The sequence below is a fragment of the Hydra vulgaris genome, chromosome 07, assembly GCF_038396675.1.
Source record: "Hydra vulgaris chromosome 07, alternate assembly HydraT2T_AEP".
NCBI lineage: Eukaryota > Metazoa > Cnidaria > Hydrozoa > Anthoathecata > Hydridae > Hydra > Hydra vulgaris.
This window is the reverse complement of record NC_088926.1, coordinates 20,861,407-20,877,317: the sequence shown is the minus strand read 5'-3', so window position 1 is coordinate 20,877,317 and position 15,911 is coordinate 20,861,407. Positions and strand designations below refer to the sequence as shown.

The following is a 15,911-nucleotide window of genomic DNA, read 5'->3' as shown; positions in this document are numbered from 1 at the left end:
TTGTTTGTAAATATATATTTTGTTTATTTTGAATCTTTTTAAATTTTCTTGCGTCATTTTTAATATTTTTGTTTGTACACGTTTATAGTATGCATTTATGCTTTTTTGATATGTATGTGTATGTGGTAATAAGTGTTTTATAGTTGTTTTATCAATGTATTTTTATAATAATGTAAAGTGTTTTTTATTGTTTGTGTATGTGTCAATATGTGATATTTAAACACATTTATTATGTTTAAAGTTAGTACTATGTTTATATTATGTTGTTTCAAAGTGCTATGACTTTGTAAACGTGTAGAGTAAGATTTGTCAACTTTGCCAGCCAAGTGATGTACTTATAACAGAGGGTTACGCGATAGTCTTTAGTGTCAAAAAATGCATAATAATGTATTTTAATAACATTTTGCTTAATGTTGTTACTTATGTTCTGTTAAATATGAACGTTATCTCACTTATTGTTATAAACATATTATATAAACTTATGGTGTGTGCCATTGTTGTGTGTTGTTGCTGTGATGTTTTTTTGTTATCTTTTGAGTTGATAGACATTTGGCTTATCTTTATGTTGGTGTCTATTGTTAAAAATGGTAAATAAGTAATTTTATTAAAAATCACTGCTTTTAATTATTCACTAAAAGCCAATACAAATTATTTTTCCATATATATAATTTGTTTTATCTCAATTTAACTTTTTGTCTTGCGCTGTTTACTACATGATTTTGCTATAAATATTTTGGAATCATGATGTTCCAGCATAAACTATTTTGTAAAAGCTAACATAAAATAATAATATTTTACTCTGGTAAATCACAACAGCTTTTCTCTATAAGGTGCATTGATTTTCATTTTTTGTATGTAATGTTTTTCTTATTTATTTACTTATTCATTACATTTTTTATTTTAGATTTACTAGATAATGTATTAATGTGGTATAGAAGAACAAAATATTGTAAAGTTTTGTGAATTTTTGAAAAAAACGTTTACTAATAATTTTTTTTGAAGAAATAATCTTTAAGTTTGCAACAAAGGTTTAAAACGTTTTTTTTTTAACTTTTCTTTGTTAGCAGTATGTTTATTATTAGAATTGCATGTTTTTAATAATTTTTTTTATTATTATTTTCTAAGCTAATTTTTTTTCAAACATCTCCTAGCTGATATATATATATATATATATACATATATATATATATATATATATATATATATATATATATATATATATATATATATATATATATATATATATATATATATATATATATATTAAAGTCATGAGATTATTGTATAATTTATTTTAAATGACAGTTTGTTATATATAAAAAATTATTATTCTTACCTTTTGTTCTGAAACGTCCTCAGTTTCCTGTCAGATTGGCTTATTCAATGACAATTATTAAAAGTCAAGGTCAAACATTTGATAGAGTTGGGGTACTCTCATGATCAACTATATGTTGCATGTTCAAGAACTAGAGCACTTAATAGTTTGTTTTTCAAAATTGATAAACATCTCATTCAAGGTATGATAGGTGGAAAGTGTTACACAAATAATGTTATATTTTCTAATGTTCTTAATTTATAGTCTTTAGATTTTCATTTCGAAAATTTACTGTTTGTAGGTTGTAAGCGCATTTTGTATGTATAACTTTATTTAATATTTTAATATTTTTTTTTCATAGTTTTTGATAAATATATGTCATTTAATATTGTCATAAAATGTGTTTATATGTGTTATATAAAATCATATTTGTTTATAGTTGTATATATGTTAAAATTATGTTGTTTCCATGTTTTTAAAGTGGTGTGACTTGGTATTATGTTGAGCAAGATTGATAAGCTTGCCAGCCAAGCGGTCTACTTATAGCAGAGGTGTGACTTGGCAGTATTTAGTGCAAGGCGGTGTTACTGCTTTAGAGCTAGGTTGTGTTGTCTAACCTTTTTTTAACTATTCTGGAAACACATAATGTCTGTTAATGTTTAGCGTAATGTGCATGAGAGAGTATGCAACCTTGATCTTTAAACCTAGGGCGTTTTAATGTCCTAAATTTGAAGTAATTGAATAACTAATATTGAATATAAAAGCAAACATACTTTTATGCATTTATATGTTTAATAAAAAGATAAATATAGTTAACTTAAAATTGGTTTTCTAATTTTGTCTTTCATATTTTAATTTGGTTTGTTATTTTCGCTGGATTTTAGGATCAAGGGTGTAAATATTCTATTGTTATGTTTTATTGTTGTGATGTTTTGTGTTGATAGACTGCTTGGCTTACCTTCACATTGGTGTCTATTGTTAAAAATGAATAATTGGTAGTTTCATTATTGGAACTTACTGCTTTTATTTATTTACTAAAAGCAAAGACAACATTTTGCTAAAAATGCAATTTATATCTTAATTTGATTTTTATTTTTTTTAGTATTGTTATTTAATTGATTTTTATTTTTTTTAGTATTGTTATAGTAATTGCAACTTTGCGATTTGAATTTTTTAACAAAAAAATATTTTTCCAAAACTTTTTTTAGTTACTTATGTCTTGACAAATGCATCGTTGAATACCATAACTCATAAATGAATTACAGTATAATAAATTTGTTGAATTAACAATATTGTAAATGCCCTGAATGCATTTGTCCATGCATTTGTATTAAAAAAATTATTTAAAAAAAAAACTAACCCACAAGCAATCTCATTCCTTATATATATGAGTTTTACTGTAACCTTGTAGCACGTGACAATACGTAATAATTAAAAATTAATTCGCGATTTTAACGCGTCACAAATTTAATTTATTTTAATTTATTTAATTAATTTTCGCCGGAGGAGGGAAATAAACAACAATATGAATTTATCTTACGTTACCTTACGTCTATCTTTATACTTGTTAGAGTGTAACCAATTAAGACATAATGTTACGTTAAAAAAATCCATTTACGTTACGTAGTTTAGATACGTCTCGAATCTATATTTAGTAATGTTACGTTACGTTTTATTTGGTTACACTTTATATAGTTAAAAAGAAAACTAATTGAGACGTAACGTTGCGAATTGAGAATTTTTCTTTTTTTCGTGACAAAGTAACCAATTGAGACAAAGCTATTTTACAATAAAAATAAAATAAAAGATGATTGTTAGCAATACGGCAATATAAAACAAACATTTATTGCATTATCAAGTTTATTTACTTAATTTTTAATTAAAAGTTAGAGAATGTAACCTTGTTACCAATTGTAACCGATTAAGACGTAACGTAACTTTAAAATGTTATAGGGGATAGGAAAGGGGGTGACCTATACAATAAAAACAACACTTTAGGTAAAGCCAAATTGAATTTTTTTTGCGAAAAATTCGATTTGGTTGATATTTACAGGAAAAATAACCCTAATATAATTGAATTTACATACGAAAAACTAGATCAAAGTTTCAAAAGTAGAATAGACAGAATTTATGTACCTCTGGCAATCTCAAGTGACAGTGAATGCGCGATTATAGAAAACAAAATCAGTGACCGCAAAGCCTTCGGCTGCACTCTTAAACTTGAAAAAATAAAAGAGGAAGATTAGTCTCCTTCCAAAAAAGGTGATATGACAGCGCTGCAAAACTGGTGACCAATATACCTGCGCGGATTATAAAATAATTACAAAAGCCCTCGCCTTGAGGTTGTCAAAGGTACTCGATAAAATTCTCGGACCGTCGCAAACATGCTAGGTACCGGGAAGACATATTTTCTCCAATATTTTCCTGGTCAGAGACCTAATACAGTATACTAACGAAAAAAACATAGATAGTGTACTGATTACAATCAACCAGGAATAGCATTCGATAAAATTGACAAAAACTTTCTTTTTAAAACTCTCAAAAAATTTAACTCCAATAATGCAAACTATGAAAAACTCCAAATCGATAATAATAAATAACGGCTATTGAGTAAGCCCTTCAGTATTAGCAGAGGAGTTCTCCAGGCGATCCAATCTTTCTCATGCTATACTGCCTGGCAGTGGAATCGCTGGCCCTAGACATCAGAAACAATCCTGATGTGAACGGCATTCCACTGCCGGGAACAAAAAATAAACGAAATGTCATGTGATTCGCTGATGACACCATCATCTTCCTGAGGAACCCACAGTACATTGAATGCGTTTTCAAAACGCTAGATGACTTCGAGGAAGCCCTCTTCAAGGTATGGTTCGTGACCAACGGCTTCCCAATTAATGAAAACACCGCCAAAAAAATTAAAAAAGAAATATCCGCGTACTTTTGGCAAACCGGATACGCGCAACCGAATTAAAGCGACATTTTAAATTTACCAATTGATAACGGAGGACTAGGCATTCTTGACGCAAAAAAGCAATGATTAGCCCTCCGAACAAAACACATATTCAAAATAAAAGAACAAGAAAACTCTCACGAGTCTTGTTTAATCCAAAATTATTATCTGGCGCATCATCTTGCAAAACACGCGCGATTAAAATGCCCCAATGGTTGTTTCTCACAAGAAACAACTTTCCAAAATCAATAGGCGAAATTCCATTTTATTATAAACTCCAATAATGCAAACTATGAAAAACTCCAAATCGATAATAATAAATAACGGCTATTGAGTAAGCCCTTCAGTATTAGCAGAGGAGTTCTCCAGGCGATCCAATCTTCCTCATGCTATACTGCCTGGCAGTGGAATCGCTGGCCCTAGACATCAGAAACAATCCTGATGTGAACGGCATTCCACTGCCGGGAACAAAAAATAAACGAAATGTCATGTGATTCGCTGATGACACCATCATCTTCCTGAGGAACCCACAGTACATTGAATGCGTTTTCAAAACGCTAGATGACTTCGAGGAAGCCCTCTTCAAGGTATGGTTCGTGACCAACGGCTTCCCAATTAATGAAAACACCGCCAAAAAAATTAAAAAAGAAATATCCGCGTACTTTTGGCAAACCGGATACGCGCAACCGAATTAAAGCGACATTTTAAATTTACCAATTGATAACGGAGGACTAGGCATTCTTGACGCAAAAAAGCAATGATTAGCCCTCCGAACAAAACACATATTCAAAATAAAAGAACAAGAAAACTCTCACGAGTCTTGTTTAATCCAAAATTATTATCTGGCGCATCATCTTGCAAAACACGCGCGATTAAAATGCCCCAATGGTTGTTTCTCACAAGAAACAACTTTCCAAAATCAATAGGCGAAATTCCATTTTATTATAAAGATGTCATTGAAACTATTAAGGCGAACGAATAAATCTTTGAAATAAAATCTAAAAGCGCGAAAAACCTTCGTGCTCATCTCATTAGAGCTAATGAAAACCCAAACTTGTTAAAAATAAAAACGGTATGGGATATTAAACTTCAAAAATATCTCCCATCGAAAAAAATATGTGAAAGAAGTTTTTATCCTATGCCAGCGGCCCCAATAAAAACACCCTCTGGAGAATACTTACATACTCACTCCCAACACTGGAAAAAACGCAGAGTTGGAGGAAAAGCAGAGGGCGCGGAAACACAAACTGTAAAACATGCGGACCAACTGAAAACAAACTTCACCCTTTTGTCCACTGCAAGAAAGCTAGATCTGTGTGTTAGGCTTTCAAAAACACCTATCAAAAACTAATTCCGCAAAAAAATTTTAACATTGTTCGGGCAGTCTTTCAAACAAACGTAGAACAATTGCCAAGGAAAGACTACACCGCAAAAATCGCAACGACTCTAGCTCACGTAATAATCTCATGTTTATGGTGGGCAAGAAACATGAAAGTTAAAGAAAACAAAATTATACCCTCCGCAAGAATTGTAGAGGCAATTAAAAGAGAAATTAAAAAGAAATGGAAAATTAAGTATAACAAATACTTAGAGAAAATAATGTGGACAAATACTTAGAGAAAATAATGTGGATCAATTCCACGAAATATTTTCGATCGACAGGGCCATTAGTCAAAACATTAACGGAAACATAAATTTTCTGTTATAAAAAAGGGCTTTCAACCATATCTTTAAAAATACTCTTTATTATTTTATACATGAAAAAGCATGTCCCCAGCAGCCCCGTTAGGTGCGACGGACATACCTATATTTTTTAAATGCGAGGCTTTATGGCCAGCATAATATTATTTAAACTTGACGGAAAAACAACGAACATGCCCTGCAAAGCCCGGTGGCAATGATGGATGTGTGTTTATTCTATAATAGCTTGGGGTAATAGCGAGGCATAATTATTTTAAACTCGGAAATATTTTGTTTTGTTTGCTATTACTGAAAACCTTTGTGGTTTAATTTCGATTTTTTTTTCGTTTTTCGATTTTTTGATTTTCGTTTCCTAAATAACCACAACAGTTTAGAAAAAAAAAAAAATAATAAACAAATAAATAAATAACCATCAAACAAATAAAAGGAGAAAATTTATGATATTATAGTGAATCTTTTCCTCCCTGATTGTAAATAGTCCCCTATTTTTTAATCAAATATAAAAAAAAAAAAAAAGAAATAAAAAGTATCTGTTCTTATTTCGGCTCCAGACGACCTTTCACTTGGTTACGGTGTTTTTATAAAGCAGAAACAGCGCAAGATCGAAACCGTTACAGCTGATAGAGGTTCTTGGCGTAGTCACTTTTTCGTCGTCTTCTTCTACGTTCGGAATCTCAAAGCAATCCGTCCATTCCGGACGTTAAAAGGAGATAAACTAATAAGTTGGCGCTGCTGGGTTTTGACCTAGTGGCTACAAATAAATCCTTAAGTGGGCCGGGAGTCTCGGCTCTCTAATAACACTGACTTCCAGTAATATACTTGGTCAGCAGAAAAAAAAAATATATATATATTAAATTGTAGAGTTGTAAACAAAGATTTTTTATGTGTAAAAATTGCATATATAATTTTAAAAAATATAGGAAGATTTTTATGCAAAGAGATTACATTTAAAATATCTTTTTAAAAAGGACATGTTATAAATGCACAACCTGTGTTAGATATTAATAATTTTTTTAAAAATGACCTTAGAAAACACATTTGCTATGAATGTTCAGTAAAATGCGGTAGTGAAAGAGCGCTCGCCTCATAAGCGAGAAGTTTCACGTTGGCGGGAATCGCACCACGTCCATGGAAGTACCGCGCTCAACTTATTTCTTTGCGCAGCTGCCTTGTTCGTCAAGGTTCGTGTTTTGGAGTTATAGAGTTGAGAGAGGGAAAAATTTCTGAACAGATAACTTAAAAGAAAACGGTTTTATACTTTGGTATATTAATTAATGTACTTATGGGTTAAGTTCAAGAATTGCCTCACCGAACTAGAAGCTTTAAATAAATAATAGTTCACTTAAGGACTTGTTCGCAAATTAGATAATTAACTCTTCCAGATTCGAAACTCTACTTTTTCGCGCGGAATCGACTCGCTTTTTAGATCAAATCAACTAACAAAATGTTTTCATTTAAAAAAAATTTAAAAATCACAGTAAAACTGAAACCTTTTTTAATTAAAAAATCCAAACAAGTGTTAACACTCGAGTGTTAAACTTAAACCTTAAACTTAAAGAAAAAACCTTAAACTTATAGAGTGTTAAACAAAAACCTTAAACTTATAGAAAAACGTTTTTGAACGAAACTAAAATAAGATACTTTAGGAAATTTTTAAAATCTTATTTCTAGATTTTATTTTACCAGTTAAAAACACACTTCGGTTATTATTAAACAAGTGAAAGAAAACAAATAAAAACAACTGTAGTAATTTACACTAAGCTTATCTTTATAAAGTGTTGTTTAAAGATTAAATATTAAAGCATACATTACCAGGCTGTAAACCTCTTTACAGTTTCAGGATGAACGTTTTGATGAAGTATTGTTCAAAGATTAAATATTAAAGCATACATTACCAGGCTGTAAACCTCTTTACAGTTTCAGGATGAACGTTGTGATAAACAAAGTAAAGTACATTGAAAAATAAAAACGCCAAAGGAAAAATAATTTTAGAACAATTATCAATCACGTGTTGATCACCGGTATTAAAAACAATTGGTCCAAAAGTCACACTTTTTTGACAAGAAGATTCTGAAGCTCCCTGTAAATAAACAATGCCAAATACACTTCTTTTTCAAATCAAAAAACAAATTTATAAACGTAAAACCGCTAAAAAGTTTGGTTATATAAAATTTGAGCATCTCAAGTTTAAATAAAATTTTTTGGAAATATGTAGCAAGTTTTTTAATTCATATTGTAACATAAGACTGTCCTTTAGTTTGTTTTTTAATCATGTAATGTTTGGGTAGCCCAGTGAACTTAATAGTCCAGCATTGATCAGTCAATGATAAAGTTTTATATTTGGCGCTTTCTACTCTGTATTGCTGGCTCAGATCTTTTAAGAATATTTTACATTTAAGATACAAGATAGACATTAAAAAATACTTAGCTGAATCCCCTGCTGAAAAAATATCAGTAAAAAATAGAAAGAAAACTATTTAACAGAGGTTTAGAGAAGGAGCTAAGCCTTATAGTTGATATGCCATAATAAGGTTTTGGCAAGACTAATGCCGAAACACTGCTAGAAGGGCATTTAAAAATGCTAAGATTTTTGCTGATATAAGAGTAGTGGTAGATATAATTATTATATTGGGGTTGATTCTAAGATCAAGATGTGCTTCTGTTATGAAGAAATTTTATTTTGATTTCAAAAATGGTGTCAAGAAATGGTATAATCAAATCCCCTTATAATATTTACATATATTCTCTGCAGGTACGTTCTTCATGTGTGCCTATGGTAATTTTTCATTAGAAGATGAATCAAGATTATCAGTTGTAACAGTTGCTTGATATACAATGTTGCTTGTTAAACATTTATTAAACAACGGACAGAGATTTTTATTATAGCAGTTACAGCCCTGTTGATTAAGGTTTGTATTGTTGCATAAAATGTATTCATTATATAGAGGAATAGTATTTTGAAATATTTCTTTGTTAGATGAATTTGTAGACAATCTAAGTTCAATCGAACGTGGTATCTTAATATTAATACTACAGAAATGTTTATTGTTTAATGCCGTTTTATTAGTTATGCTTTGAAAGAACGCGTTCTCTAAACGCACGCGGTCATCGGAGAAAGATCTCTTAAGCGAGTTGAAACTTTTTTCTTTATGAAATTTAATTATTAGTTTAGATATATTACATAAAGAATCATACTAATCAGGGTTATATAAATAATCATCGCTTAGATCATATTATAATTGAAGTAAGTATATAGAATAGTTGTATATACATTTTTATTAGGTAAAGTAGAAAGGATTTAAATTTTTATTAGATGAAGTGGCAAGGATTTTAAGTAGAAAGGATTTTAATTTTTTAAATCGCTTATATTTTGTTTGTTTTAGCTTTTCTTTTAGCAGTTTTATTATTTTATATTTTAGAAGGAAAATAGGGGTATGGAAGTTATTTAAAGTTATACTAATGCTATTTCCATAAAATGGTTAATACGACTTTAAAATTTCTGTGATGCTATTAACTATTTTTGTTCTTTTTTAGAAAATTTAGAAAAATTATATTAAAATTTTGTGCCAACACTGACATGGCATGTCACATGTTATTATATGTAAAGGTTAAATTTTGTTATGAGGATTATAGTTCTTATGAAAAAAAAAAGGTAAGGAGTATTGTTTGCAGTGCCGTAACTAGGCAGGTGCAACAGGTGCACTTGCACAGGGCCCGTAGATGGAACTTTAAACTGACGAAAAATTATTTGTTAATTTACAATTTTTCCAAAAAAAAGTTAGGCTTAGGGGGCCGAAAAATGAAATTTTGCACACTAGAAAAGCTAGTTACGGCGCTGATTGTTTGTAAATATATATTTTGTTTATTTTGAATCTTTTTAAATTTTCTTGCGTCATTTTTAATATTTTTGTTTGTACACGTTTATAGTATGCATTTATGCTTTTTTGATATGTATGTGTATGTGGTAATAAGTGTTTTATAGTTGTTTTATCAATGTATTTTTATAATAATGTAAAGTGTTTTTTATTGTTTGTGTATGTGTCAATATGTGATATTTAAACACATTTATTATGTTTAAAGTTAGTACTATGTTTATATTATGTTGTTTCAAAGTGCTATGACTTTGTAAACGTGTAGAGTAAGATTTGTCAACTTTGCCAGCCAAGTGATGTACTTATAACAGAGGGTTACGCGATAGTCTTTAGTGTCAAAAAATGCATAATAATGTATTTTAATAACATTTTGCTTAATGTTGTTACTTATGTTCTGTTAAATATGAACGTTATCTCACTTATTGTTATAAACATATTATATAAACTTATGGTGTGTGCCATTGTTGTGTGTTGTTGCTGTGATGTTTTTTTGTTATCTTTTGAGTTGATAGACATTTGGCTTATCTTTATGTTGGTGTCTATTGTTAAAAATGGTAAATAAGTAATTTTATTAAAAATCACTGCTTTTAATTATTCACTAAAAGCCAATACAAATTATTTTTCCATATATATAATTTGTTTTATCTCAATTTAACTTTTTGTCTTGCGCTGTTTACTACATGATTTTGCTATAAATATTTTGGAATCATGATGTTCCAGCATAAACTATTTTGTAAAAGCTAACATAAAATAATAATATTTTACTCTGGTAAATCACAACAGCTTTTCTCTATAAGGTGCATTGATTTTCATTTTTTGTATGTAATGTTTTTCTTATTTATTTACTTATTCATTACATTTTTTATTTTAGATTTACTAGATAATGTATTAATGTGGTATAGAAGAACAAAATATTGTAAAGTTTTGTGAATTTTTGAAAAAAACGTTTACTAATAATTTTTTTTGAAGAAATAATCTTTAAGTTTGCAACAAAGGTTTAAAACGTTTTTTTTTTAACTTTTCTTTGTTAGCAGTATGTTTATTATTAGAATTGCATGTTTTTAATAATTTTTTTTATTATTATTTTCTAAGCTAATTTTTTTTCAAACATCTCCTAGCTGATATATATATATATATATATACATATATATATATATATATATATATATATATATATATATATATATATATATATATATATATATATATATATATATATATATATATATTAAAGTCATGAGATTATTGTATAATTTATTTTAAATGACAGTTTGTTATATATAAAAAATTATTATTCTTACCTTTTGTTCTGAAACGTCCTCAGTTTCCTGTCAGATTGGCTTATTCAATGACAATTATTAAAAGTCAAGGTCAAACATTTGATAGAGTTGGGGTACTCTCATGATCAACTATATGTTGCATGTTCAAGAACTAGAGCACTTAATAGTTTGTTTTTCAAAATTGATAAACATCTCATTCAAGGTATGATAGGTGGAAAGTGTTACACAAATAATGTTATATTTTCTAATGTTCTTAATTTATAGTCTTTAGATTTTCATTTCGAAAATTTACTGTTTGTAGGTTGTAAGCGCATTTTGTATGTATAACTTTATTTAATATTTTAATTTTTTTTTTTCATAGTTTTTGATAAATATATGTCATTTAATATTGTCATAAAATGTGTTTATATGTGTTATATAAAATCATATTTGTTTATAGTTGTATATATGTTAAAATTATGTTGTTTCCATGTTTTTAAAGTGGTGTGACTTGGTATTATGTTGAGCAAGATTGATAAGCTTGCCAGCCAAGCGGTCTACTTATAGCAGAGGTGTGACTTGGCAGTATTTAGTGCAAGGCGGTGTTACTGCTTTAGAGCTAGGTTGTGTTGTCTAACCTTTTTTTAACTATTCTGGAAACACATAATGTCTGTTAATGTTTAGCGTAATGTGCATGAGAGAGTATGCAACCTTGATCTTTAAACCTAGGGCGTTTTAATGTCCTAAATTTGAAGTAATTGAATAACTAATATTGAATATAAAAGCAAACATACTTTTATGCATTTATATGTTTAATAAAAAGATAAATATAGTTAACTTAAAATTGGTTTTCTAATTTTGTCTTTCATATTTTAATTTGGTTTGTTATTTTCGCTGGATTTTAGGATCAAGGGTGTAAATATTCTATTGTTATGTTTTATTGTTGTGATGTTTTGTGTTGATAGACTGCTTCGCTTACCTTCACATTGGTGTCTATTGTTAAAAATGAATAATTGGTAGTTTCATTATTGGAACTTACTGCTTTTATTTATTTACTAAAAGCAAAGACAACATTTTGCTAAAAATGCAATTTATATCTTAATTTGATTTTTATTTTTTTTAGTATTGTTAATCCTTTTGTACTTGGAAACAGATTTTATAGTTACATTTTCGATAAATGTTTATATTAACTGCCATGTCAACATAGGTTACTATAAATACGTAAATCGATTTTGAGTTTTAATGTGGTTTTTTATTTTTATTTATTCTTTTGTAATTATGATATCATAGTTCCATTTTTTTTTTCTTCAAGATTTAGGATTTATAAAAAAAAACCTGATTTCCTTTTATTGTAAATTTTTTTTCAGTTAAAATGATATAAATATATGCAATTAGTTCAATTTTTTTAAGTTTCTCTTTTTTATGCCTAATAATTTGTTGTACATAACGTTACGTACATACGTTAAGGGATGTTTTTAAAGAGCAACTAAAAACAAACTAAAAACCTTTAAATACATGGAGAATATTGTAGTTTTGCGCATTTGTCAAATACCAAGTTACTTAAATTTTATAACGGGTTTAACTAATTAATTAGCTTAGTTTGCATTTGCAACACTTTTGAGGAAAAAAAAAAGGCAAAAACGAGGAAGGGAGGTCCTTTATTATTGTCAAAATATTTACGAGAATTAAATTCCAAGTAACAAAAAGAATTTTTTAAGTAAATGGTAGTATATTACCGTTTACTATAGAAACAAAGAGGTCATACAAATAATAAAAAAAATGGTCTGTGTTGAACAGACTTAACAAGACCCGGGTGCGGTCAGCCTGGTTTACAAACATGAAATTATGTTACGCTAAAAACTATGAACGTAACGTAACCTTTAAATGCCAATTTAAAACATTTTTGGTAGCTAAATGTGATAGTGCATGTAAGTATAAATGTGATAGTATAGTAAAAAAAACTATTTTAAGATATTTTGGCTCATAAAATGGATTTAAGACTTAATTGATTGCGGTTAAACCGCAATAAATAACGATTAGAAGGCTATATGGCCCAGACGGAATATGCGACATAAATATCAAATTTTTATTTTATAATGTATTGTATTTTACGTCTGATGACGATCTGTGCTAAAATAGGTCGAAATATCACGAAAAAGAAAAATTAGTACGATGCTGCTTTGATGTTTCATAACTTATATATTTACGTACTTCAAGAAATGTCGCTTAAAACTTAAATAACAAATTTGTATTTTACTCATTCACAAAAAATGGAGTTAACACAAATTAGCTCTTTTGTCCAGATATGTTTACTGCACATATTAGTAAATAAACTAATTAGTTGCGTAATGAGTTAGACGCATTGATAAATTTTAAAATCGATGATTTATTTATAAATAGATGAGTTATTTTAGGCATTGATTTATATTGCTAATCATAATCATAATGTAATTAATTGAATATGCTAATCGTAATTTAATTTGTAATAATGTAATGCAATAAGTTAAATGCGGTTTTACTTTTTTGTTACTCTTGGTTGTTTTGTTACCCTTGGTGATGGACAGTTACGTTTGTGCGCTGTTAGTTTTTCTTCTGTTCTGGAATTTTGAGATTGGAATTTCCAGACATTTAAAATAGCACGTTTCTATTATATTTAAAATAGCACGTTTCTATTACATTTAAAATACACGTTTCTATTTGTCAGATCAGGTTATCCTGCTACTGGTAACATGTAACCCAGTACAATCTGCTTCATGTCCTGCTGCCTTGTAGGATACGCCTTTTTAGGCAAAGGCTAGGAGATGCCAACTCCGATTTAAAACACCCCCTGCCTTGGGGCTCTTGGTTGAGTAAAGGCTAGAGATGGTGTCTCGATAAAAATACTCATCTTGAGCAGATGTTAAATGCACCCAGCTACTGTCTTGTAGAAGGCCTCCTAGGCAAAGACTTAAGGGGTAAACAGATTCTATCTGTTGACCAGCCTCGCACCCCTTCTTCATCTATTAGGCTGGCGCAGATGTATTTTTAATACATTGTTTCCAGTTTAGGATGTTGAATGCTGGATCTTCTTGACTCAATGCATGGGTTTGCTTGTGTCACTGTTTTTATGACTAGGCAACTCATTCTATTATCTCCTTATGAGGGTACAGCTCTAAAACTCAGTTTTATGGTTCTGAGGCCGGCTGGTAGTCAGGTTTCCCGAACTCTGTGGTAGCTCTCAGAGAGGCTGATTCCATCAACAGCTGAAAAATATCAAAGTATTAACAGTGCCATGTTGCGCATGGATGGTGTCCCTGTTTGTACTTTTGGTGCCCTTTGGAGCCCTTTGTTATGGCTTAGGGTTTATTAGTAGTAATGAGGCAATTGCTTGGGCTATTAAACAGTGTTCTGAGTACTATCTATGCTTTGAGTCAAGTTCTTCAATCTAATTTAAAAATGAATAAAGTACCAAAAACTATAAAACACAAAAAACCATCATCATCACCAAGTTCTCTAAACCTATCATTCACTAATATTCGTGGTCTTCGAAGTAACTTTTCTTCTGTTGAGTCTTATCTCTTGCAAAGTTCACCAGACCTACTTGCTCTTTGTGAGACTAATTTGAGTTAGGCTGTCTCATCTTGTGATCTTAGTGTTGATGGTTATCTTCCTCTGATTCGTAAAGACTCCAATAGTCACATGCTTGGCCTGGGCATTTACATTCGTAAGAATTCACCTGTTTGTCGTGAAACTAGGTTTGAATCCACAGACTATTCTTTCATGTGCTTTCGTTTAGCACCACTTCACTCTATTGCCTTTCTCTTTGTTCTATATCGATCTCCTTCATCTCAAGACTGTACTCTTTTTGATGTTATTTCTGATCATATTGACCAAGCCCTCTCTCTTTATCCATCAGCTAATATAGTTGTTGTCGGTGACTTTAATGCTCACCACTCTGAATGGCTTGGCTCTAGTGTCAGTGACTCTGCAGGCATTAAAGCCCACAACTTTTGCCTTTCTCAATCCCTAACTCAAATAGTCAACTTTCCAACTCGCTTTCCTGACAACCCTAATCATTTACCTTCTCTACTCGACTTATGTCTTGTTTCTGATCCTAGTCAGTGCTCAGTTTCTCCACATTCACCCTTAGGTGCTTCTGATCACAGTTTGATCTCTTTAAAACTAATATCTCATTCTTCTTCATCACCTGAATACCCCTACTATCGAACCTCTTACAACTACAGTAAAGCTGACTGGGATTCTTTCCGTGATTTTCTTCGTGATGGCCCTTGGGTAGAAATCTTTCAACTTCCTGTCGACAAATGTGCTTCTTATATAACTTCCAGGTCAAGCCTCACTCTCCTCCATGGTTTTCCTCACACTGTGCTGCTGCGATTGCCAATCGAAACCGTTACTTCCATATTTATCAGCAAAACAATTCTCCAGAAAACAGACGTCTGTTCATTACTGCTAAAAACAACTGTAAAAAGGTTTTGTCTAACGCCAAAACCCGCTATTCTCAGGTCATGAAATCTCGTATCTCATCTCAAAAATTAGGCTCTCGTGACTTCTGGAGAATCTTTAATAATATCAATAATAAGGGCAAATCTATAATTCCACCTCTCTTGTATGGTTCAGACTTTGTCACCTCACCTAAAGACAAAGCCGAACTGTTTGCTAAAAACTTTTCATCAATATCATCTCTTGATTCCACTAATTGCGTTCTACCTGATATTGCCAACAAACAGGTTGATTCATTGCTTGACATTCATATCACTTCAGCATCTGTATCTAAAGTGATTTCCTGTCTAGACTCTTCTACAGCTTGTGGCCCA

General features: G+C 30.2%; 1 protein-coding gene across 1 annotated transcript in view; it reads right to left on the bottom strand.

The window, feature by feature from the left end:
* Window positions 1-7,713: 7,713 nt before the first annotated feature.
* Window positions 7,714-15,911, bottom strand: part of LOC100198644 (glutamate-gated chloride channel) — a 60,251-nt gene continuing 52,053 nt past the window's right edge. The window contains exon 10 of the mRNA XM_065801332.1: window positions 7,714-8,046. Coding sequence (XP_065657404.1) covers window positions 7,858-8,046 — 189 coding nt within the window. The 3' untranslated portion in view covers window positions 7,714-7,857. The remainder of the gene's footprint in view (window positions 8,047-15,911) is intronic.